The sequence below is a fragment of the Dermacentor variabilis genome, chromosome 10 (assembly GCF_050947875.1).
Source record: "Dermacentor variabilis isolate Ectoservices chromosome 10, ASM5094787v1, whole genome shotgun sequence".
In the NCBI taxonomy this organism is placed as follows: domain Eukaryota; kingdom Metazoa; phylum Arthropoda; class Arachnida; order Ixodida; family Ixodidae; genus Dermacentor; species Dermacentor variabilis.
This window is the reverse complement of record NC_134577.1, coordinates 24,203,246-24,227,216: the sequence shown is the minus strand read 5'-3', so window position 1 is coordinate 24,227,216 and position 23,971 is coordinate 24,203,246. Positions and strand designations below refer to the sequence as shown.

At 49.4% G+C, this 23,971-nt stretch overlaps 1 protein-coding gene and 1 long non-coding RNA gene across 5 annotated transcripts in view; one reads left to right on the top strand and one right to left on the bottom strand.

The window, feature by feature from the left end:
- Window positions 1-3,958: 3,958 nt before the first annotated feature.
- The window catches only part of LOC142560150 (uncharacterized), a 61,323-nt gene continuing 41,310 nt past the window's right edge, over window positions 3,959-23,971 (top strand). The window contains exon 1 of the long non-coding RNA XR_012823308.1: window positions 3,959-4,047. This is a non-coding gene — a long non-coding RNA (uncharacterized LOC142560150). The remainder of the gene's footprint in view (window positions 4,048-23,971) is intronic.
- The window catches only part of LOC142560149 (uncharacterized), an 87,122-nt gene continuing 68,742 nt past the window's right edge, over window positions 5,592-23,971 (bottom strand). For all 4 annotated transcript variants that reach the window (XM_075672016.1, XM_075672013.1, XM_075672014.1 and 1 more), the window contains 8 exons: window positions 19,550-21,210; window positions 14,085-14,246; window positions 13,102-13,212; window positions 11,537-11,720; window positions 10,427-10,532; window positions 9,695-9,828; window positions 8,661-8,928; window positions 5,592-6,206 (listed from right to left, as the gene is read on the bottom strand). In XM_075672016.1, coding sequence (XP_075528131.1) covers window positions 6,197-6,206; window positions 8,661-8,928; window positions 9,695-9,828; window positions 10,427-10,532; window positions 11,537-11,720; window positions 13,102-13,212; window positions 14,085-14,246; window positions 19,550-21,210 — 2,636 coding nt within the window. In that variant the 3' untranslated portion in view covers window positions 5,592-6,196. The remainder of the gene's footprint in view (window positions 6,207-8,660; window positions 8,929-9,694; window positions 9,829-10,426; window positions 10,533-11,536; window positions 11,721-13,101; window positions 13,213-14,084; window positions 14,247-19,549; window positions 21,211-23,971) is intronic.

Here is a 23,971-nt window from a genome sequence, read left to right as displayed (position 1 = left end):
AAATGAGGTAAAGGAACATTAACTACCCTTTATTAATTTTGATTAGCCATAATTAATGACTTGTCTAATTAGACTTCATTGTTGTGGCAACTGTAACAGCTAGCTTTATTTCTGCACAGACTGCACGGTACGTTTGTTGCAACAGCTATAGCGGCACACTTTCTTTTTGCACTAACTGTACGATATAGTTACTTATTGTGGCAACTGTAGCGGCCGGCCTTATTTCTTCACCGACAGTATGGTTTACTTACTTGTTGTGGAAGCTGTACGGATCAGCTTTCTTTCTGCGCCGACTGTATGGTATACTTGTCGCAACAGCTTTAGTATGGTATGGTATGGTATGAAGAACTTTATTGAGGTCCTGAGGAGTTCACGCAGAAAGAAAGCAGGTCAGACAGTGACCTGCTTTCTTTCTGCGTGAACTGTATGGTATGGCTGGTTGTATGGCATACTTACTGCGCAAGCTGTAGTGGCCTAGCTTCTCTCTGCATTATCTTTACGTATAGTACAAAGAAGAAAGAGCGGAGAGCCTGCACAGTGGCAGCGAACTTCAAAAGACTGGCGCTACTTAGCTATTTTGTCGTCCGAAAGAGCGAAATCGCCCTGAAAAAATTTTCCCACGGTCTGTGCTGTTGTGAAGCCAACTTCTCGACGAATCCTGTGCTGCGGCGAAGCCGACACACGGTTCCGGAAGGCAGCAGCGTCGCCGTTGAGGATGGTGACAGCTTTGCTTTTACCTTTGTTCGTTACGCCTGTTAATTAAATCTCAAGATGGTGGTAGGTTGCGGCGACCCTTTGTGCGTGGTATCGACCCAAAAGTGCCCCATAATAGTCACTTTACAATCAAGAGAGAAAAGAAATTAAGAAAGTGTGAGGGCCTATCTGAAACGATCGGCTCTAAAGCACGGTGAGTGGTATGCAAAACAAAATGTACTAGCAAGAAGCATTTTTTTCAATTCAATTCAATTTGTATTTTTAAATATACATTCGTTAAATGCAGCATTCAATTCTTTGTAACCGTCCCCAAATACATTTGTTAAAGGTAGCATTCAAATGTTTGTAACCGTCCTCCTCATCCTCTGGGATATTGCTAAGCTACCTACGAAATGTAATGCTTAACTCGCACAAAGGAAAGCGGCACACACATTAACCAATTCTCTTTCCGAGGTCTCCACGCGATTACGGTCGCTTAATCGAGACGAGCGACAATCCTGATTCACGGCGCTGATGTCGGCGCTACGCGTCTGCTTTCCCGCAACACAGGACGCGACGAGAAGTTGCCTTCACTACAATACAGACCGTGGGAAAATTTTTCGGCCCGTTTCGGACGATAGATAAGGCAAGTAGCAGCATCATTTTGAAGTTTCCCGCCCTCACGCCGGCTCTTGCCCTTTCTCCTCTTCCCGTAACTCGCCCCCCCCCCCTAATCTCCTCTCTTCTATTGGGCAACAGACTCCACGTCACAACGCGCGCTTTTTGGAAGTTATTGTGACTCTGTGTAATATGCACTGTGAGCATGCGATAGTTTTACTCCAAGATGAGGCCTATTTACACCACACGTCTCGAAACGATGTGATTTTTTTTTTTTTTTGCCATAGCAATTACAGAAGCGCTTGAGGCGCGCTCACGCCGTCGGCGCCGCCGCCGCTGTCACGCTGACGGTGCGTGCGCGACTCCCGCGCGGCGAGAGTGAGGGTAAGCGTTTGGAGGAGGAGGAATGAGCGTTTATTTAAGGTCAGTAATTTCACACGGTGGGTGGTGTCCTCAGTCCAGGACCTCCGGTGATCTTGATTCCGCAGACGCCAGGTCTACCAGCCGGAGCTGGTCCTCGGGGAGAGCGCTGTCTCTCCCACTGCTCGTAAGAATGATTAGGAAGTGCGTCTGGTAGGATATGATTACGCTGACAGGCCCATACCACGCGGTAGAGCGTTGCTGGCTCGCAACAGACAGGATTGCGCGCGGAGGATCACATTGTCTCCTGATACGCATGGAGCGTTTCAATGCAAGAGCGACGAAGGGAAGTGGAGCGCTGGCACTCAGTCATCTTGGTGGCGGAGCAAGTGCTACGTTATGCCTTCTGCTGCAAGGATGAGCGCGCGCACGATGCAAGCACACTATAGGCGCTTCTGCTTAGCTGTTTCTATGTGCTCTGGTCTGAGCAGTGAACGTCAAGCTAACGTTATATATTATTACACTGGGCGCTGGCTAACGCCGGCGGTTTCCCGTCGGTCTCCGCGTCTCATGCAGCGTCGAGGTACCACTCCTGCGACGCCCCCTGGCGGCGCTCACGACGCCAGCATTCTGAGACGCCTGGTCGCAAGGGCGTTGTTCCTTCTGCAGAGCAGGCGTTGTTTTGCGGGCTGCGTCGCGCCAGCATGTGGCCCTCGCTTATGGTTAGAACCATGGCTAGAAAAACCGTTAGAGGAGTTCAAGCAACGAAACGCTTTTTTTTTTCTGAAATAACCAATGGGCCGGTTTTAATGAAACTTGTTACGCTTGAGAGAGAAAGTTATACTCTAGTGACCGGTGGCAGTAAAATTCTTATTTAGGGCTCGAATTCTTTGAAATGAATTTCCAAGAATTTCTAAACTTGAAAAAAAATATATATAGAACAACGAAGTTTACAAATTCGCAGTTCTGCAGCAGTAAGAGTTTTGCAGTTACATAAACTGCATCCGCTAGAGCATCTAGAGCGAGCAAATTTGATATACGAATTTGTATGTTACGTGAGTTTGTTACATTCTTTAAAAGGGTTTTGCGAAAGTCATACTCGCATATTAGAGGTCTATTTCAGAATCGGGTATTATACATAAATTTTGAATTATTTAGATGTGCTATTAAATGCAATTTGCAGAATTCTCATAGCGTTTTTCATTGCTGAATTAGAGTTGTAAGCTTGTTAGTTTCGTTGCCTGAACATTTGTGGTTTTCAATAACTTCTATTAAATATTGACGGCCTAAACCAAAACTTCGCTAGCAACAGTCACTACATTGTAACTTCTTCTCTTAAATTCAACATACCTCATCAAATTTGATGCAGTGGTTGCCGAGAAAAGCCATTTCTCCTTTCCCATCATCATCATCATCATCAGCCTGGTTGCGCCCACTGCAGGGCAAAGGCCTCTCCCATGCTTCTCCAACAACCCCGGTCATGTACTAATTGTGGCCATGCCGTCCCTGCAAACTTCTTAATCTCATCCGCCCACCTAACTTTCTGCCGCCCCCTGCTACGCTTCCCTTCCCTTGGGATCCAGTCCGTAACCCTTAATGACCGTCGGTTATCTTCCCTCCTCATTACATGTCCTGCCCATGCCCATTTCTTTTTCTTGATTTCAACTAAGATGTCATTAACTCGCGTTTGTTCCCTCACCCAATCTGCTCTTTTCTTATCCCTTAACGTTACACCTATCATTCTTCTTTCATGTGTTTATAAAGGAGCGCCCGAGCTAAAGCTTCCTCTTAATGCCAAAACGCCCGTGTACTGCGCTTTGGGTACACGTTAAAGAACCACAGGTGGTCTAAATTAACCTATGGTCCCTACAACGGCGTGCCTCATTATCATATTGTGGTTTTGGCACGCAAAACACCAGAATTTAATTTTTTGTCTGCTGTCCGTGTAAGTGCACGCCCTGCCCTCAAACTGTGAAGTTTATTCACTCACTGTCGTTTTTCTTGTCACCACTGAACAGAAACGGCAAAAAGATAATAGCGTAGTGTCACGAATGAATATAGCAGATAGTATTCAATATATGATTGCAAGCTTCAACGTAGTCAGATATCACGTTCTCAAACGTTCATAAGAACTACGAATTACTGATAGTGCGAACGTGTCGATGAAGTGCACAGCGTAGCGCACGATGGGCGATAACGATAGCAGAAACGAAGAGCGCTATTGAAGAAAAAGAAATGGCCACGAGACCTATGTTGCCGAGATTAACTCGGCTCGGTCGCCTAGGAAACCGACGCGCATGCGTACTGCCGTGTGGCAGCGGCAGAAGGCAGTCGGCGACCAGGCGACTGTCTGGGAACGACGTGGCTGCAACTGCGGTAAGTGGAACCGATTTTTTTTTTTCCTTTGCCCTAATAAGCCGAATGTTGTGTTTGCGAGCATGGTTACGGTACTTAGGTTATCAGAAAAATGTGTACGCATTGGTGTAAAGTAGGGAGGGAATGCAATTTCGCTCGGAAGTGCTGAAAAACGCTTTCGCGCTGCTGATTTTGGTAACACTAATGATTGCCTTGCCCTCAAACACGTACAGACTCTTTTCTATCTGATGGCATCGCCTCACTACGCGCAATAATAGCACAAGTGTGTCAGTTGTAAACCGCAGGCTTTTAAGGCGACGGAGTCTCTCCTGCTTGAAGAGCTTGCATCTAACGTGTGTAAACTGACTGATTTTAGGAAAATGATCTCGTTGAGGATGTTTAGTTAGTGCCTACAGTGAGTGGTAGCGAGAACTAAAAAAAAAAAAAAAAGAGTAGCTGAAACAATATGCAGCTACTCGCCTTGAGCGCATTTTTCTGCTTCACCGGTGGACTGTGATCGACATTTCTGCTTGGGGTACCTTTGATGTGCTAATGCCTAATCCGTCTTCCTTCCGAAGCATTCAGTTTTCGTCTCATCGGTTGAATTAATTCGATGTGTGGCGTCAATTCCACAGCTGTGATCGGCGCCGACAGCGGGAATCGTACGCTGATTTCTGGCTCGCCTATCGTGATTGCTTCACTTCAGTAACTCGACACGACGTTTATCATTCCTTCAACTTCAATTCCGTCTTGTGTCAGCTATGAGCGCGCAAAGAGAAATGCAGTTAGCTTGAACCGTGGTTAGCCACGGAAATTTCGGAACTTTCTCATCGGAGCCGCAGGATATACTATGGTGGCCGGAGTGTTTACGTGCGAAGAGTTTGATGCTACGAGGCACGAAGATGATGTTCACTTGCTTATATAGGTCGGTTGTGTCAAGTATTAACTAATGCGAATTTGTTCGCGTCTGTCGCAGCTATCAATATTGACACGCGAGCGTTCTTTGGCTTCTGAACGGTGACCGCTTCCATATCGAAATGACCTTGTTAGATTATCGCTCTGTACGCAAGAGGCGATTGCTGCGTTCGGAACTTCGGGAACGTTGTCCCCAATTCGATAGCGAGACAGGCTTAAGATTGCACGTGCTACAACGTTCAGAACGAGCTGCATACGCGCGAGCCGTGGTTGGAGGGCTCACCGGGTCGAGCCTAGAGCTGGCGGCCCTTGTGCTTGAGACGTCATGCTAACGCTGTCGAGAAAAAAAACAAAAACAAATGGAGAGCGGTTTGCCGTTCCAGCAGCGTGCATACCGCCCCCCCCCTCCCCCCCCCCCCCCCGATTGCTTTCTACCCTCTGCTTTATTTGCGGATCAGTACGGTGGCTCGCTGGTGAGCTATCGTTCCACCGCAAATAAAAGACGGAGAGATAGCGAGAATTTAGTTACAAAGCATGCTTCGCTGAGGTTTATAGATGACGCCGAGCCTGGGCCGAGCTATGACAGATAGGGTATGTATAGGTACTTTCGTGAAATCTCAGCTACAAGTGCGACTTCTCTACTGCGTGGCTACATTCATATCGTCATAAGTTTTTATTCAGAGGGATGTATTGACCAACCTTCCTCGGTGGCCATTGATGTGAGAGACTTGTACCGGCAGCTTGAGACGGCTTCGTTGCTGATCTACGTTGCAGCCTGCGAAGGAAGGACACTTCGCTTCTACCCTCCAGGGTAGCTGTTTCGGTCAGTCTGCTACCGCTGAGTCACGAACATGTTGAGCCAAGATATTAAAAAAAAAAAAACACTATCGAGGCTTCCCCGTTTCGCACGCGGTCTGTCATAACTACGAGAACAACAATAACAAAGACACGGGGCAGATCTGGTGAAGCTCGGAGTTCTCTCAAGCAACCACACAGTTCACGGCTTCGGGTGCAGTGCTAGGACTGCCCCAGTTCCACCAGAGCTGTCCACTAGAGCACTTCACAAGAAAAAGCAGTCCGCCAAAGCGGTTCACCGGGGAAATCGGAGCTTGCCGTAGTCACGTCAGCACTTTCGAACGCGTGGGTTCGGCTGGGCCGAACAGCGTATACAGAGTCGATATCCTTGGACGGAGCGCGGAACGCGGTCTTCCGCGGAGATATTGCACATTGCCGCCACGTGGCACTTTGGCTGCTTTCAAGACACACTGCAAAACACAGAGAACAGAAAAAAAGAAAGAGCCAGTTGAGCAACACATTGTGACGATGAAGAAGACTGCGTCACAGGCACTTATATCGACTATCTGCAAAAGTCGACCCCCCTCTGCTCTTCCCTTTTGGGCGTTCTCCTTTGTGTGTACAAGGTCGTGGGTTCGTTTTCCTGCCTCAGCGGTCGTGCGCACGTTGGCATCCATCTAAGGAATATAACGCGAAAGTGCAGCAAGGGGGAAAGTGTACGGGTTCTATTGAATAACTGCATTGTGTTCCGAGTATCGAAGCAGCTATTTCCATTTTTCCCAGGATCGCTGTACCCATTGAGTTAGCTAACCGTGCAGGAAGCAAGCAGGTGATATTGTCGCGTTGTAGTGACCGTCAAGAATACAGTCGGAAAACTTACTTTTATTGGGCGAACTTGTGCCCACAAGAGCAAGTGGCAATGAAACCACAACGAAAGCGTCGGCTTTTGTACGTGAGTCATTGACGGTTCCAGAATAATCGCTAGTGCCGGCGTATCTTCCAGTAAGTACTACACAATTCGCGCCGCGCGTACAATCAGATTACACGAGGTTCGGTGACAACAAAGATAGAACCATCGATAACATTCGAGCAACTTCCGATATATGCAGCCGCGTCCTGAACTGAGCGATAACGTTTAACCTTTGTTGGCCGCTGCAAAACCCGTCACTCGAGGAGGGTAAACAAGTACACGTGTCAATATGACTATAGGACGACTTTATTGAAACTCCATACATAACTTTAGCGACAACGCCGAGTGCTGTCTTTTACCCTTTCGTTTTGTCAGCAGCGATAGGTTTCCTAGGCGATTCACACCTTGTTTGGTACATCTGGAGACGTTAATTAAACTGGTACTTCTCTCAAGGGTATTATAGCGATAATCAGAGTAACTGGCGGTATCTGTGGAATGCGATATGCGAGACACATTTGGAAAGCCATTCGCATTACGGCATCATTTGTTGATATGCAATGTTCGTCCTGCACATGGTGAAGCACCGAGCAATTACTGGCGCAGACAGTAGCGGCAACGCCATCGAAATCGAAAGCGTGGCGCGTTGCTTCACCGGAGACCTCGGGCGCTTATGAGTCGGCCCGTGGCCTCCGAGATTGCACCGGTGCACTGTTGCAATCTCGGAGGTCACGGTCGGCCGATCCTGCTTGTTGTAACCGCCGTGCTACGCGTCAGACAGCTGAACCTTGCAATGCTCAAGCCACACGAAGCTGTCGTCACCGCGATAGTGGTAGTGACACTAGTATATTGAGAAATGTGGGATAAGCCAAGGTACTATTACAGAAACGTGAGTAGAGGCTCTTCGATTCCGGTGCTGCAATAAAGAAGGGAGAGGGTGGCTAAATGTTTGCCCGAAAAGCAAAAAAAAAAAAAGAAAGTGGGAAGATGATTTTTAGTGCTTAGGAACAGGCTCATCTTAGGAAGAGCGCGAGAAAATGGGACACGCGAGGAGGCGCGGCACGGCCCGTTTTATGGCGCTCAAAATTTCAACAGCAAACCAGCGAAAAACACGCGTACGCAATGCAAGATTTAGAAAGAATTGAAATAAGTTACGCAGAAGGGAAATCCTGCAAAATGAAAATAAACATATTATGTCTTCTGTTCAGATACTGTTGTTTTGTCTCCAATGGTTTTGCGCACGAGCTATGTTCTTCTGTGAATTTTTCCTTTTATTTGTGTGTGTGTGTGTGTGTGTGTGTGTGTGAGCTCAGATGTCGTCCTTCTTACTTCCTCCCTCGAGTACGCGCCTTTCTCGCTCATTTCCAGTTCATTATTTTTTTTAAATGCGCACCGACTCGCCCAACAAGAACTCGGCTGTTCAAGAAACGAATCAACACCAATTCACTCAGCTCGCAATCACACTTTGAACAGAGTAAATCAGTTCTGCGGAATCCCACAAGGTAGAGGGAGCGTTGCGAAAGCAAAAAAGAAAAGAGAAGGAAAAAATTTCGTCTACCTGAATGTAGCACGAAGCTACAGAGGAAACCTTTACGGATTTCTTAGAAAGTTTGGCAGTCGATTAACAATTATATCGTCCTGGCCCGGGACTGGAACCCAGACCCAACCACCCTGGAAAGGCGTTGGCCCCGCGTTCGAACCCCGGACCAGGCCGAATTCCTTATCAACTGCGAATCTTCCTCTGAAATGAAATTTGTCACGTCGCAACAATCTGTGGTCCTTTCATCGTACTGAGGCAGCAAGCATCCTTGTCCGACCGCACTGACAGACACAAAGCATCAAGTAAAACTCTTGCTTGGGCTATTTGGTTCATGCTTGAATGTGTAAAGAGCCGGGCGCAAAGATCAGGACAGAAGAAGAACAGGCGCTGGTCCTGTCGTTCGTGTTTTTCTTCTGTGCTGATCTTTGAGCCCTGCTCTTTAACACATTCAAACAAAGCATCAAACCGAGCACGTACCCTCCGAAGTGGGGCAAGTCGTCGAGCAGCAGGCAGGACGAGTAGAAGCTGGCGTCGAACGGGGGCAGGGGCTGCTGGTCCAGGGGCAGCGGCGGTGCCTCGTCGGCCGAATCCTCTCGCGAGCTCAGCGAGTCCCCCAGGTGGCCCAGCGCGCGCAGGTCGCACATGTTGAGCGTGGCCAGGGGCTCCTGGATGTCGTCGTCGGTCTGGTCCATCGAGGACGTCCGCTGCTGCAGCGGCACGGGAACTTCCAACGAACACTGCTGTCCTGCGGGCAGGGGGTCGGTACATCGTCCACGCTATTATACGGGACTCCGGACTCGATGCGCGGTTGTGCAGGAAACGCATGAGTGAGAATTATGCTGAGTTAACCGGAGCAGGCGTTTCCTCACTCCATGTCTAAGCTGCCCTACAGGCACGTTGCCGGAATTGAAGTAATTAATCCGCTGTATATACCAATGCCTTATTCGCGATCCTAGTCCAAGGTCCGCCATCTTTATTTGGTCATGCGATATGGTATGTACGCACTTGGGAAACACGACTGCGGAACTTTGGATACCCCCTTTCGTGGTCTTCTAAGAGGGCCCTGAACGACACAAATTGAACGTGGTTTTCCGAGGCTACCAGTTCAAGGAAATAGGCCCGACAGAATCACCTCGAATCACCATGGTGGCCCGGTTCCGAAGGCATTCTGCCAAGAACGGCGTCTCGACGTTGGTTCCTAGCCATATCGGCCACGTTTCAAAAAGCATAGAGTGGAAAAAAAAGTTTATGGAGGTTGCTGCACTATGGTGGCCATTTCAGGCAAACCAAATCAATTACCTAGCTCACCGGCAATGTCACCGGAGGATATTTCCGAACGTGGAGGGCACTGCCTTCTTTCCAAGTTCTCATTTTCATTTTGCATTATATAGTTGCCACACATTGCTCTACGGTGGCAATCTCAGTTGCCTTGCACGTAACGAGTTTTCGTTCTGTATGACTGCAGTATTGAGACAGGAAGCCCGCTAGGAAGTGCCAAAACGTGAGCTCACCTCCTATGGACGTGAAGTGGACGTCCGAGCGCGGCACTTCGAGCAGGACGCTGGTCGTGGGACTACGGGGAAGGCAGGTGTCCGTGAACGAACTCGTCCGGAACAGAGGAATCGGGTAACCTTGAGGGTGGAGCCTGTGCCGACGTAGATTCGACTGTTAGAACTCACGCTTATAGGTTTCTTACGTAAAGAAACTGGGTCTGCGTTCACCTTACACGTACGCTCTCAAAAGAGTTTACACCCTTTGGGGCTTATCTTGTGCCCAAACAGTAATCGTTATTTGCCTCGCTTGCGTTTTCTCTCTTGAAAACTCGGCGCTCGCTACTTTCCTGCTGTGAATGCTGTGTCAAGCTTGTACAACGCGCAAGGCGTTCGTGACTAGGAAGTACCGGCTCGCAGCGTTAAAGAAAGGAAATGCGGGCAAGACAGATGACGGTTATTGTTTGGGGACAAAATACAACCCAAAGAGTGTAAGCTTTTGTAGAGTGTATTGTAAACTGGTTTACACCCGTAAGGGTGCTTTATGTCTCTAACTCACACTATTACACCCTTACAACTGGAAAGTGTGAGTTATATACCCATTTGCACCTTTGTGTTTCTGCAGACCGCATTATTCCTATAGACTTCGCTCATGTTGGCAATGCCAATAAAAAAACAACGATAATATATAGTGTACAAACAGTGTCGTGTGCGGACCAGTGACCTCATTTCGTGTACACGCGGTGTACTCACTTGTCGTCCGAGAGTCCCGGACTGCGGCCGTAGCGGCTGTTTGGTGACGAGCGGCAACGGATGTCGTTGTCGCTGTGGCTCAGCTGGAGCGCTCTCGACGCTGGACCTGCAGCGTGCAGACGCGAAACCAGAGCGCCAGCTGTTAGGTGCAACGAGCAAGCAAAACCACATCAAATCTTTATTTTCCACCATGTACGTTACAGATGGAGTTTCAAAGCCCGACCCTTACAATGACGACCTTACACAGTCCACGGATCGCCTACATTTTTTTTTCTTGCAGGCTGTTTGCCTTTCTGACGTTATTTTGTCCGTATGGAGAATATACGCCGTCTTCAGACAGGTTACCTACTTCCTCTGATGTATTGTAGTCAATGAATTTGCGAACGTATGTGTTGTGTTGTGCTCAGGAAGTCTGCATATATATTAGCACACGTTGCCTCGTCCTCCGTTGCCGTTCGAATATCGTGCTAATTTCATTTTACGTAGACAGTTGAACGCCGTGCAGATATATAGTGCATCTCCTATAGCCGGGATTCAGACAAAACGAAGAGCAGCGGCAGTGAGGGAGATTAAGACTGGAGGTGGCGTTGACGCACGGTTATACGTACACCTCATGCGACGTACCGAGTCTCCAGACTGTGAGCTGTCATATGCTTTGTGACTGCCCTCGGTACGTGGAAGGGCGACAAATGTTGAGCAATGACCTTACGCGCCTCGACAGCCCGCCGCTGTCGGAGGAGGTTATTTTAGTCCCTGGCCGTTACTTTAGGCCCTTGGCCAGACGTTAAACCGAGATTTAAGGCCATCCAGGCCTTACTTGACCTTTTTTAAAACGTATATTGGTCTGGACTGTAGGTGTTGAGCAGACAGAATTGCTTGCCATCAGGTTTACGTCCTCTTTCTCTCGTCATCGTCGCCCATCGTACGCCTCTTCCTTCCCTCTTTCTTTCCCTGTTCCACTTCCCCCAGCGCAGGGTCGCTGGCTAGAGGAATGTACCTCAGCCCTACATCTCTGCCTGTCGTATCAATAAACCCCCCCCCCCTCTCTCTCTCTCTCTCTCTCTCTCTCTCTCTCTCTCTCTCTCTCTCTCTCTCTCGCTGGCGCCTCACCTGGCCGGTAGCAGCACTCGTTGACGGAGCTGGCGCCGGGAGACCGCCCGATGCCGCTGTCCGCGTGTTCCAGCTTGGGTCGATCGCGTAACGCATAGGCCGGCTGAAGGCAGGAATCCAGACAGCTGTCGGCCATGCCGGTGTTGCCGCTGCTCGCGGAGTCAGGGTCGTTCTCGCTGCGTATCTGTGGAACGACGTGCAACGTGCTTCGATGAGTCCGCTGTCCATAATGTTGATTCTTTACTGCGCCGGTATAACCCGAGGCTATCTGTCAGATTGGCTATTCGTCTCCCGCCCTCATGCAGCCGCGTACTCAAGTCCGTCAGTCGAAGCTGGTGTCTCCCTATATAGCGTATCTCTCACTTCGGGGTCGGGGTATCCGCGCACCCGGTGGGAACCGATCAATCGATCGATTTATTTATTTATTTATTTATTATCTGACTGATGCCTGAAGAAATTGTCTAATAATTAGTTGATTTTATGGAAAATTGCGAAATAACGAATTCCCTGAGGAATAGCTTGGTTGAATAATCCCCTGAAACACTCCCCGATCGATTCATTCTCAGAGAAACTGCCCGAATAACATATTGATTGACTACGGCTTAATGTGTAAAAGCGACATTCTGCCCATGTGACAAGTCTTAATCGGGGGGATTTCCGGATTAATTTTGGCCACTTGGATTACCCTAACCTGCACCTGAAGAACGACAGAGCGGTTTTGCCAAGCCGATCCTATCGCAGTACAGTCGCCACGATAGGGAAGTTGAACCGGCGACCTCGTTTTCTGCAGCACAATTGCGCCATAGCCGTCTAGAACAAAAGCGGCTGGTAAACACTGCACCAAGCCAAGGCATAATTACGTAACGATCCGTTATTGCTATCGCAACATCACGAGCTCGGTCGCAACAAGACCGGCCACAGAGGACGCCACTGTGCGTTCACGCTTAAGCTCCCGAGATAAAAAAAAAAGAAAACTTGTTTTATCTAGGGACCTTGCTCACGCTTAAAAGTTTGGCGCTTTCATTTTCCTAATGGCCTAATCGTCTCTAAATCAAATACAGTCGGCGTGGCGAGTCGGGGCTAAACCGCGGTCCACGACGCGAGGGACTAACCCGTGGTCCAGGACCACGGTTTAGTCCCTCTCCATTTGCACGAAACGCTGTGTGGAATTGAAGGCCACCGTAATGCTTAACACCACCGACATCAGGGGAGAAAGAAACGCATTTGTTTCCAAATTTGCTACGAGGTTTGCCATTCTTATAGAGCAAGACATCGCAAGTCAGCTCACGTGCAATAAAAAAATTATTCATCACGCAGCTCATGCATTTTGAAACACGGCCTTAAAATGTCTGACAGGTAACTTTTTCTTTTCACTTTCGTTCAGAACAGCTGTCTAGTATTGATGTAACTTTTGCTTGTACCAAGACTTATAGCTCGTCCGCTACGATCCGCTGGCCCGCTCATTCCAACATTGTGGGTTGTGTCTGCGCGTATTAGTGTCTGCCTAAAGGCTGATTCTCTCAGAAATAGAATCACTTTTCTGCGTCAATGTGTGGCGTGCTTACTTTTTTTCTCGCTGTGTCTTCGTTGGAGAGATGGTTTTTATAGTGCTTCCGTAACGAGCTGGGGTCCGTGTACCGCTTGCAGCAGCCGGGAACTTGGCAAGCGTACGGCTTCTGGAAGAGACCAGCACACACAGGCAGAAGTTAGGATACTAGAGTTGGACTAGAGCATAGCCAGATATATGGCAGCTATCGTCGTAAAGAAATGAAGAAAAAACAAACGACTCGTCGACTTCTCAGTCGCGTTCCTTCCTTGTAAAGCAAAAACAATTAGCATTCGCCTCTCCGTTAGCGCTTGTCCTGGTATCCAAGAATAACTGAACTGTACGTAGCCCGAAGTATATTTCTATTACGCGGAGTTCGAAACCTCAGTATTCTGTTATAAGCCCGGGAGAATTAACGCAAAGCCCACAGTAGGTTTTACCCGTATCAGGGCTGGATCGACGTTTCAGTTTTGAATAGTGTAGAATACCAGTTACTCATTAATTATTTACCATGCTTATTAATTTCATTGAATTACCACTTTTTTTTTGTAAGAATTTGATCTCTATGGCCACAAATAAAGGTGAACACGAGTTGTTTTAAGGTTTCCTGACGTCGGTTGTTGTTCGGGCTCTGTGGAGTTAAGTAAAAATTAAAACTAAATTCTGGGGTTTAACATCCCCTGGCTGCGCAATTGGCTATGCGGGACTCCGTATAGTGGGTAGCTCCCGGATTATTTTGGTCACCTGGGGTTCTTTAACCTATTCTCAAAGCCTGGTACCTGGTAACCACACACATTCATTCATTCATCTCAATCGGAATGCGATGCATCGCAGTCGAGAATCGAACCGACGACCTCGCGCACGGCGTCAGAACGCCATAGCCACCAAGCCACAGCCAGTCCACTGGCTAGGCGTGTGACTTCTAAGACAACTATTGAACGAGCAGTAAAAGTAACGCTTAAGGCTAACGCTGTACCAGGCAACGCGTCGAAAACGCCTCACCGTGTCCTGGTGGGTCCGCTGGTGCTTGGCGCGGTCCGAGGAGTTGCTGAACGCCTTTGGGCAGCCCGGGAACTGGCAGGAGTACGGACGCTCGCCCGTGTGGGACCGAAGATGGATCTTGAGGTTCTCGAGCCGGGAGAAGGCCTTCGTGCAGCCGTCGAACTGCGAACAGAGCGACACGCGTATTCGTACACACACACACACACACACACAACAGAGCGAGATCTGACCACTGCTCTCGCAGGTTTGCACTGCATCGACACCCGACTCCGTATTCAGAGAGCTTTAGTATTGCCCCGTGGGGCACAGTTACTCTGTACAGACAGATAATCAGAGATGAATGTAGGAAAGCCAGAGAGGATAATCAAAAGCGAGCACGAGTAAGTACTCAACACTGGAGGTGGGCGAAGGTGGAGGAAAGCATAAAATGGGGGGGGGGGAGATGAGAATTCAGGCGCTCTGGAGATGCAGACGACCTGGGATGTTCATCACTGCCTCAGAGAAGACCGCTTAGTCCAGTTGACTTCAGAAACGTCAGCAGTGCGTTCGTGATTGTGGCTTCCTGCTGCTGCGACGCATGAGGCCTTGGTCTGAAGATCTCGCTCTCAAGCAAGATCTTCACGGCCTTTGTGAAGGTGTACAAGTGCGCGAAGAGTAAGCGTTCTCTTCTTGGGCGCACGGCAGAGTGAAGACCGTCTGTGCAGTAACACGAGAAGTCCCGGAGTGAAGGTCTAGGAGCACTAAATAAAACTCTCGTGAACGTTAGTTAAACTTGAACCACGCTGTTAATACATTGAAATTGTGTTGTCGGGAACGTCTCTCTTCATTTTTTTCTCTTGGAGTGCACATATCGGAGGACTTACACAAAATATTCGTCGCAGTTACGGTCGCTGATGTTGGAAACACGAGATATTGTCTAGTGTGTCATATTTTGACCTGTTTGACTGGGACACCTGCTAGTACTCCTGGCCTATTATGGTATTACTGTACGGTCCGAACAGACATGCAGTTCCCCTAGAAAGTTATTTGTGTCGGCGTCGGTTTGTTTAAGCTAGTGACGGCCTGTCTCGTTACCGCGCGACTTCTGGAACTGCCGATGAAACCCTAGGAACACAGTCCCTATTCTTATGCTTTCCTGCGTGTTTTACTCATGTAATTAATCGTTCTTTCAACCTTTCATAACCTTGAAGCCTTATAAAATTAAGAGTAGTTGAACAAGCATTCGTTATTCTTTTTAGCTAGCTCCATGCAAAGCTATGGCGAACCAGTGAACAGGTAGTCTTCATTTCGGGTTGATGAAGTGAGCCCACTTTTTACCGAAATTCAAACTCTGTGTTTGAAAATTCCGAATTGATTTGAGCCGCTCCTCTTAGTGGAACGACTCGAATAAATTGTTATTCGTTAATCAACATTGTCGTTAAACAAAATCTTTTTTTAACCCTTATGGAATTTTTCGCGCTCCCATGCGAGTTTCTTTAATCAACCTTCGAGTTCCTTCACTTAACCTAAGTGCGAAGTGGCTTCATCAAGTCTGCTTTCTAATGACGTTTGCGGGTCTGCCTTCAACATGTGTGCGCCTCGATTATGATGCTGAAGCGGAAGCGGTTAAAGCTGTAGCTTTGTTCCTGATACATCGTGCTGAGCGCAGGATGCGGAAACGTCTCTGCCATCAATCCGGCCGTCAAAACGCGCGAGCTTCCAGGCTGCACCCCTTTTCAGCCACAAACCGCCGTGAACCCACTGGCACCGCCCGACTGTCGTCGTCTCCGAAAACGCCATACCTAAACTATTTGTACACGCAGCTTGTTAGCTACGCCATATGTGTTCCGCACTTCGAGTTCCCAGGCTCCGAGGACGGCGAGTCATCACTGAACGATATAGGAAGCAACTGCCTAGATGCGGGTGAGCCTGTATACTCTCGCATGCATGCACATGCAAAACGCATTGCAGCCAGGAAGAGAGAGAGAGAGAGAGAGAGAGAGAGAGAGAGAGAGAGAGAGAGAGAGAGAGAGAGAGAGAGAGCACCACGTGCTCAGACATGCGAAGTAAGAACGTTGCGGTCTCCAGACTTTCCCACCGTTTCGGGTCCGTGAGAGTTCTGCCGCAAAAGAAAAAAAAAAAAAAAAACACGGAGCCCGAACTAGGATCGTCACCCCCGACATCACCCATGCACTAACCCCATCTCGCCCTGTTTAGGAACCTGGTGTTGCTGCTGCCACGACGCCCCGTACGCGTAACGCGATACGACGCTGCTCTCGCCCCCCCACCACCCTCTTTTCGACGGGTCTGGGTGCTACACGCCGCCTTGTATGCTGGGAAGGGTGACGCGCCGAGCGGACCCAAAAGCAATGCCTCGCATGCAATCGCTGCACAACAAAAATAATATAGGCAAGCAGAGTGCGAACGAAGGTGGGGGAAAGAGCTATTTGAAGAGCAACAAACGAAACAAAAAAAAAAAGTATTCTTTGAGCGGTGGTCTTCCTTATGGGCAGAGTCAGTGGCTCTATTTACACGGCACCACTTTTATGGATCTCTTACACTCTGCCGGTTCTTGAAAAAATGAGGAGGAGGGGGGGGGGGAGAGAGAGATACGCGGGGAACCACTTCGTATCACGCGTCGTGCTCAAACCGTGATGAGTGTTTTATGGGCGAGGTTTGGGCTCCCCGGGCCCCACGAGGCGTGAATTTCGGGTCCATTAAAAACGCGGCACATGTGTGGTTCGGTGTGCGCGGTCCCGAAAGCGTTACATCTTCAGTAGCACCGACGTTGCGCCTTCGTATTCCCGGTATGTTTTTGACATTGCCCTTTCTTTTTCCTTGCAATTAATTTTGGTTGTTGCGGTGCTTGAAACCACGTGACGCGCTTCGTTCAATGAACCTGTCGTGCGCGCTCTGATGAACTCTTGCGAGCCTTTCCCGATACGCCAGGGTAGCTGAATCCCGCGTCCTTTGTTATATCGTGTCTTTGCCACACTGAAGCCATGATAGTCGTTAAAGTTTATTTCGCACCAGTTATTTGCGTTTTAATTGACGATGGTGCACCACGCATGTAACATGTATATCAGCGATTCAAACGCGATACTTGGAGCGCGTGGCTGTCGGCGCTTTGCTGCGTTGTACAGGAGGTGCGCTGGGGACACCGAGCTGATGCACTGTGGTATATGAAGAAAGCGAGCGCTTTTGCCTAGCGACCACCCGCAGCGCTCACTTTAGGCGCGAAAAGCACTCACTGGCCTCCACGCGCTGCGATTATCGCGCTTGAGTCGCTGCGCACTGTGTATACATTTCCTGCATAGGTCGAGACTTTGCAGAGGGTCTACTCTAAATCGTATGTTGAAATTTTATGCGCACACTTCCCCGAAACACTTCTTATTGCTCCAACGCCGTGCGGGGTTTCTTTTCTCTCGTTTTTTTTTTTATGCGATTGCTACTTCCCAAACAGCAACCTATCCAACGCTGGGTCGAGGGTCACATAAGTATAAAGCATCATTTCGCCAATAACTATTACATCTTCAGTCGTTCCTGGATGGGCTAGCAGTTAAAACGTTACGTAGACAAGGCAAGGGAAATGCTATATACAGTTGTATCTACAGGCGCACTGTACCACTGCTCGGAACGAACAGTCCGCGCAAGGTTACGTAGGTGTAGATGTAAGGTCATCGGCGTCGTCGTCTTCGCTGCCATGGCATGGCAGGCCTGCTCTTAATCAGCAGGAACCGCGCTGAAAATTCGGGTCAGCTGGAGACAAATACAAACATCGTCTCTGTCTCATGCAGCACGACTGCCAGGAAAGGCTGAAGCAGTGAAGCAGCCTAGATTCAACATTTCCCTGCGAGTTTTTTCGCGGTGTTCTTCACGAAACAGCTTCTCTTCCCGACACACGCTTACATACGTCCAGTCTGTCCCACTGAAAGTATAGCGTCACGAAATTTCCTGCATCTCCAGAATCACGAGAAGAGTAACGCTCTGGAACGGATTGAGAGCTTTGAATGATTCATTGAGTTTCGTTGAATTTACGAAATGCGGACTATATGCGAGAGCTTTTCACTGAAACGTCAGATGTGAAACAACAATAATTTCAGGTATAGCATGAAAGTACGTATCTAGAGACTCGAGAAACACGCCTGATGTAAAACACTGTGAAAAACAATGAAACAAATGAACCCTTCGCTTGAATACATACCTGACGCCCTTACCAGGTACCCCGACGTCTACCTTTCAGCTCGTTTTACTAAAAGATTTAGCACATATTGCTATTCAGTTTTGTAGCATAGTTAGAATCATGTGTGTTTCAAGGTTAATGTTTGTGATATTTTCATCAGTTCTCTTGCTGTTGATGCACTATCATCGCGCGAGCAACTGCGCACAGAGCACCTGAAGAGGTTACCCAGACATGCCACACAAATTCCTGGAAGTGGAGTTCCACTTACACAGGCCGTGGAAAGCAAAGAGCCGCTGCTTTTGTAAAAGAGAAGCCGAACTGGCACTTGGACAGAAGAAGCGTAGCTGGGACGTACATTGTGCATGAGGAAGGGTAAGATAAGTACCTGTTGATAGCCAGTGTTAGGTGGGGTAGAGGTTGTAGGTCACGTGGTCGAAACAACGTCCTCGCGATCTATGCCACGGCGCAGGATCTGTATGTGGTCACTGGACAAACGACATTGCCACCTAAAACCAGTAGCATGGAAGACCGACAAAGATGTTAGCGCGCAACAGGGATCCGTGACACCGGGCGTTTTCAAGTCACAATGACGAAGGAGATGGCTGCGCAGACAACGGTCAAACACAACGAAGTCTCGCAAGCGATAGTTTCGTCGATTTGGCCGCTGCCTCCTGCATTGCACGGCATATATCTCCAGCAGGTGTCCATTGCTTGCTCCCCCCAATGAAAAGTGTTAGCGGTGTTCCACATGGTGAACATATTTACGAGAAGGTTGCCAGGGACCTTATTGTAGTATGATGCTTCGAAGAAAGTCTAGTACGGTTACCACTGGAAGTAACTTCGCTTAGCGTAAACTTCCCTATACAAATACGAAATCATTCAAGTGCCAAAATTTCTTTCTTAGGAACACAAGTTGTTTTCTCTTGTGGCATTATGAGTGGAATAAGAGGGCAACATTTCTTTACATGGCATGCCGCACATATTAGTTTGTTGAACCTTCATTGATACATCATAGGCAGATCATGTGATATTATTCACATATGTACTCTACTTTTAGACCTGAGGTGCTATTCTAGACAGTCAGATTCCGCCATTTTGTCACATTCGCCATCTTTCCAGTTCTCGTTGGCTAACATGGCAGCTACGCCCTCCGATTGCCTCGAAGCCTCATGATGGTAGAAATTAGCCGCATGGTGAAATTTTCTCAGCATCCAGATTAGCACCCCAGGATTGACCTCGAGCTCATTGGCCCTGCCAGCCTTGAATTAACGAAAATGATATAAAGGTGCCGCAGGCAGCTTACCGTGCACCGGTTGGGCTTCTCGCCGGAGTGGACGCGCATGTGTATGAGAAGCTTGTAGCGGGCGTTGAACGGCCGGTGACGGCGTGGGCAGCCCTGCCAGAAGCACGTGTACTCGTCTCGGACCCGCTGGTCGATGTGGCACGACTCGATGTGACGCACCAGGCTCTCCTGCTCGTCGAACAGGGCCCGGCACTCGATCCACTGGCAGTCGTACGAGCGCGCCTGTTGTTGGATTTGCTGCTGTAAGACCTCGCCGCCCGTGGTCGAGTCGACCTCCGCGACCTCGGCCGCGTCCGCCGACCCGGTGCTCTCGAAGCTCGAGTAGTTCGACGGCTGGCTGCTGTCCGAGGAGTACATCTTCTGGAAGGCGAGCTTCCGGGCCATGTGCTGGTCGTACGAAGGCGGCGGCGGCTTCTGCAGGTCCACGAGCAGAGACGCGACGCTGGGAAGGGGTTGAGTCGAGTCGACGACGGCCTCGCCGTACTCGACCACTCTCGACGCGGGGCCGGCGCCTTCTCTCGCGCCATCGGCGACGACCGCCGCAGGTGGCACTCTGTCTGCTTCCTGCTGCTTGATGACGGCCAGGTTGTCCTCGGGTTCCAGGAAGTCGTAGTCCCTGAAGTCGGCCAGCTGGTCGACTTCGTCGATTGCCTGCAGGACGAGACCAGCGTTGTCGAAGGGAGAGCCGGGTTCTTCTTTGGCGGCCATCTTGAGGAGGGTAGGCGAGTAAGGCGTGCTTATTCGGTGCTGCGCGTTGCAGCGCGGACTGGTGGGCCTAGCCGACAGGTGCCCGTACGCTCCCAGAGCTGCAGTCGCCGTCGCGAGGCTTGACGCTGACGAGACAGAGGAAGGACACCGGTTGCCATTGAGGTACGCCACAAGTGAGGTGGGTGAAGAGCGGATGATGGTGTTGAGGTCCATGCCGTCCGTGGATGTTGGAGATATGGACAGCGACCTCTTGCTCCGACGGCTCGTGAACGAAGAGCGAGCCGAGCTGCGGTTACTGGTGAAGGTGGACAACGTCGGAGAGGAACTCGTCATGGCAGACAGGTCCGAGCAGCTGGACCCGATGTCCGGCGCCATTCTGAGCTGTTCGTCGGCCTCGAAGAGTGCAGCCACAGGAGACTCTTCTTCTATCAGACTGCCAGTGGCTCTGCCAACGTCCTCTCTCGCGGCGGCGCCTTCTGGAAGAGGGAACCGGTGAGACTCGAGGCTGTTGTCGCTCCTGACCAGATGCTCAGCTGGACTGGCGGCGTCGAACACTTGGTCGTGCTGAACGAAGAGACCCAATGAACTAAGGTCTTCGCAGAAGGGCTGCTTCTCAGTGACGAACACCGAGTCTTTGACGTCACCAACTATGGCGTCTTGAGCGAAGAATTCTTCTTCCTGGAAGTCTGCGAAGCAGCCGAAGGCGTCTTCGGGGCTGGCCGAGTGAGGAACAGAAGCCGAGTGGCCCGAGGTGTACGAGGAGCAGGGGCTCGGCACGAAACAGCCCTGGGACGAGGCTATGGGGTCGTTGCCGCCACAGGAGGACAGGTCTCGAGCGCAGCAGTCCTGAGACGGCGACAGGTCGAGGTGCATTGCGGTGACCGCCTTGGACCGGGTCAGCCGGGCTCGAGGTCGGCTGCGCTCCGAAAAGCACTTGTGCGGCTGGTCCTGGACTGCGGATGGCATGCGACGAAAAACTCGTGAGTCTTTATGTCAGTACATAAGAGATTATCTATCTTGACCAAACGCATTGCACTAGAATGCAAGCGTCATTGACCTGTCTGAAAGCGACCAATTGTTGAACATATAGCGAGAGAAAGCGTATCGAAGTGGAAATCAACGTCTTTCATATTCTTATAATATTCAAATTGTACACATTTCTCTACCACACCACTGATGTTACAAACAATCATGCAAAACATTCGAATCTTCGATGTTATGGTTGCGCCCTTTTGCCTAAACCGTCTTCACTAATAGTGTGCGCTGCGTTTCCTATATCTCGGTGAGGCCCAGAAGGCGGCTGATTTGGCCTACGTTGTGCCGGTACTTGCTTTGGCCTGCGGCATTGTTTAAAAGCGTTCCTGCACTTTCCATCACCTACAGGTGTGAGTGAGCAAACCAGAAAAGCCGGTGAATTGCTATGGCTAGACATCTTGCTGCCGACTTGGAGTTGGCTTCTGACAAACTACGGCGTCGTATTTCCGTGGCTTCAACGTTTTCGTAGAGAATTGCAATATCAGTAAATAAGCAAGCTTTGATCAGAATAACATTATATACCGCCATACTTACGTGTCAGTCCATGAGCATTATACGGTTCTGCAAAGTGTGCTCCGCGGTAGGCGAGAAACGACAACACCCGAACCGGCACCAAACGCGGAAGTGCGTCAAACAGATCTGACCTCGTCGCGAAGTTCTCGAAGAGTCGCATGAACTCCGCGCTCACCAACTTTTGGAACTCAAAAAAAAAGCGCGGAACGGGTCTCGGCGCGCAAACTCCGCCCTCCAAGCCGGTGTCCCAATGCCGCTCCCGAGCAGGCATCGAGAAGGAAGCGGCCAATCCTTGCGCCGCTCGCTCATACACTGCTTCTTCGCCTTCTTCCTCCTTTCACCGCGTCGCATGTGCGGGGGCTCCTTTTGTTTTATGATGCAACAGCGCGCGAACGCGGCGCTTAGGAAGAGACGTTTCGGCTCACGACGACGACGGGTACACCACCGCGCGTGTCTGTGCGCATGAATGTGCGCGCGCGCGCGCTTCTTTGCACATGTGGTGTGTGTGTGTGTGTGTGTGTGTGTGTGTGTGTGTGTGTGTGTGTGTGTGTGTGTGTGTGTGTGTGTGTGTGTGTGTGTGTGTCGTATACTGCTGTTCTGGTTATTGCTTTCAACTTCGTCGAGCAGTGTCTTGACGGGCCAGCTTCGAGAGCTCCCGACTCCTAGAGCCCCGAGCACGCGTGTTTGAAACCCGAAGACGCGTGCACGTGCGACGCATGGGGCACGCCCATGCAAAATAGCGCGCTCGCTGCCTACTTTTTTTTTCTTTTTTTTTGGGGGGGGGAGGGGGGCGGAGTGTTCCTTTCATTTTTGTGCGTGTGTGTGGTGAAGGGGCAAGTCATGCTGCCTTTCTGTAGGCCTTCTCAAACGAACACTGTCGCGACCAAAGCGCACCCCCTTCTCATTTTTTAATGGTGATTTTTTTTTCTTGCCTCACTACTTGTCCGGAGGCTTCGTTGCAAAGCAGTGCGGCTTCTCGAGCATACTGCTCCTACTGCTGCGCTCTCCTCTTTTTTTTTTTATCCTTTTCAAACACAGAATGCACATGTGCCGATTTTTGCACTACTGCTGAAACCATGCTGTGCCTTTCTGCAGCGAAACTTCCTTATCAGGGTCTGCGTCTACTATGCTATCTTGGTTTTTTACGAGCTAGCTGTGCTAGACTCCCCCCTGGCAGAGCTAATTACGACAGAGCTAATTACGGCTGGCGAGTGAGTCGCAGATGCGATCAGCTCATGCAGTCATTAAGAACGGTGGTATTTTTCTCCGGCGGCGTACCACAGCGAAGGTACAAAATGCGTATTAGAAAAGCCAGTCGAATGCCCTGAAACAAATTCCACGGCCTCCTCATGCTATCAACTGAGTGAGATATAATGCGACAGAATATTTGCGAATCTGTCAGTCGAGGACCTAAAGCTTTTCTGCAAGCAGCATACTATTGTACGCGAAAAAACAAACATAAATTTATGAGCAAAAATAACATTTATGAGAGCCACAGTATATAACGCACACTGAAGGCGTGGCTGAAGTCGTTTTCCACAAGCCTACGGTTGAAACCCTGGTAGCAGACACGAACGGCGTGTTCCCGCCCACTTGTTATTGTGAGACCCTCCTGAGACCCCTTGTACAATATATTGCACGTTACCTTCAGTTATTTTTTGAACGTTCATTCGGAAGCGATTACTCAAAATATTCATTGTGGATATGAATTCCGGTGAATGTGCAACTTTATGGATATGGTTTACTCATATAATTGTCATCCGCTTTCGAGAAATTTCACATTAAAGTGATCTTGACCTCTGCGTTGTCACAGACGGTTGTAAGCAACATTGAAATGTGTTTCGTATTCTTTGAGATTGCGTGAAAATCCAGGACGCAGCAGCAACATTGCCATGTACAGCCCATAGAACCATTTTCACCACAACTGTAGTTTTTACCACAACAAACATGAGCAGAGGGTTACTACATGGACATACAACTTCTGGCATATAGCCATAGTATTTAAATTTCCAAATATGCCTTTTACGTTTGTAACATACCAGTAGACAATAAAAACCAGCTTGAAATTGTTGAAACCAGCTCACAGCTGCATTCGGGTCTCTGAAGGATATTAGCGTATATCCTCTTGTATGCAGTCACACAGCCCCCCTGACCACAAGAGCTTCT